General features: G+C 66.1%; 1 protein-coding gene across 1 annotated transcript in view; it reads right to left on the reverse strand.

Annotated features, from left to right (window-relative positions):
• LMTK3 (lemur tyrosine kinase 3) overlaps nucleotides 1–407 on the reverse strand; it is a gene marked incomplete at its 5' end in the record, with an annotated part of 24,968 nt that overhangs the window by 17,639 nt on the left and 6,922 nt on the right. The window contains one exon of the mRNA XM_021711723.1: nucleotides 190–254. Within this exon, the coding sequence (XP_021567398.1) occupies nucleotides 190–254 (65 nt within the window). The remainder of the gene's footprint in view (nucleotides 1–189; nucleotides 255–407) is intronic.

Here is a 407-nt window from a genome sequence, read left to right on the forward strand (position 1 = left end):
AGAGCAAGTAGGTGAGCTGCAGTTGGAGGTCAGAGGCCGAGGGACGCTGGGCAGGAGGCCGCCAGCAGGACTGCAGGATGTCATACCTGGTGGAGCGGGGACAGGAGTGAGCAGGGCGGGGATCCAGGGTGGGGCGGAGACTCAGAGGGAAGGACAGAGGCCCAGGGAGAGGGGACACAACCAAGAGACCGGGGACAGAGGCCCAGGGGGAGAGGGGGACAGAGGCCCAGGGAGAGGGGACAGAGGCCAAGAGACTGGGCGACAGAGGCCCAGGGAGAGAAAGGGGGAGAGAGACCCAGATAGAGGGAGACAGATCCAGAGGAAGGGGAGGACAGAGACCCAGAAGGAGAGGGGGATAGAGGCCCAGAGAGAGAGGGGAGGATGGGGGGGGGGGCAGGGACACCGCC

This window comes from Carlito syrichta, unplaced genomic scaffold (genome assembly GCF_000164805.1).
Source record: "Carlito syrichta isolate Samal-C Ts95f unplaced genomic scaffold, Tarsius_syrichta-2.0.1 Scaffold85413, whole genome shotgun sequence".
In the NCBI taxonomy this organism is placed as follows: Eukaryota; Metazoa; Chordata; class Mammalia; order Primates; family Tarsiidae; genus Carlito; species Carlito syrichta.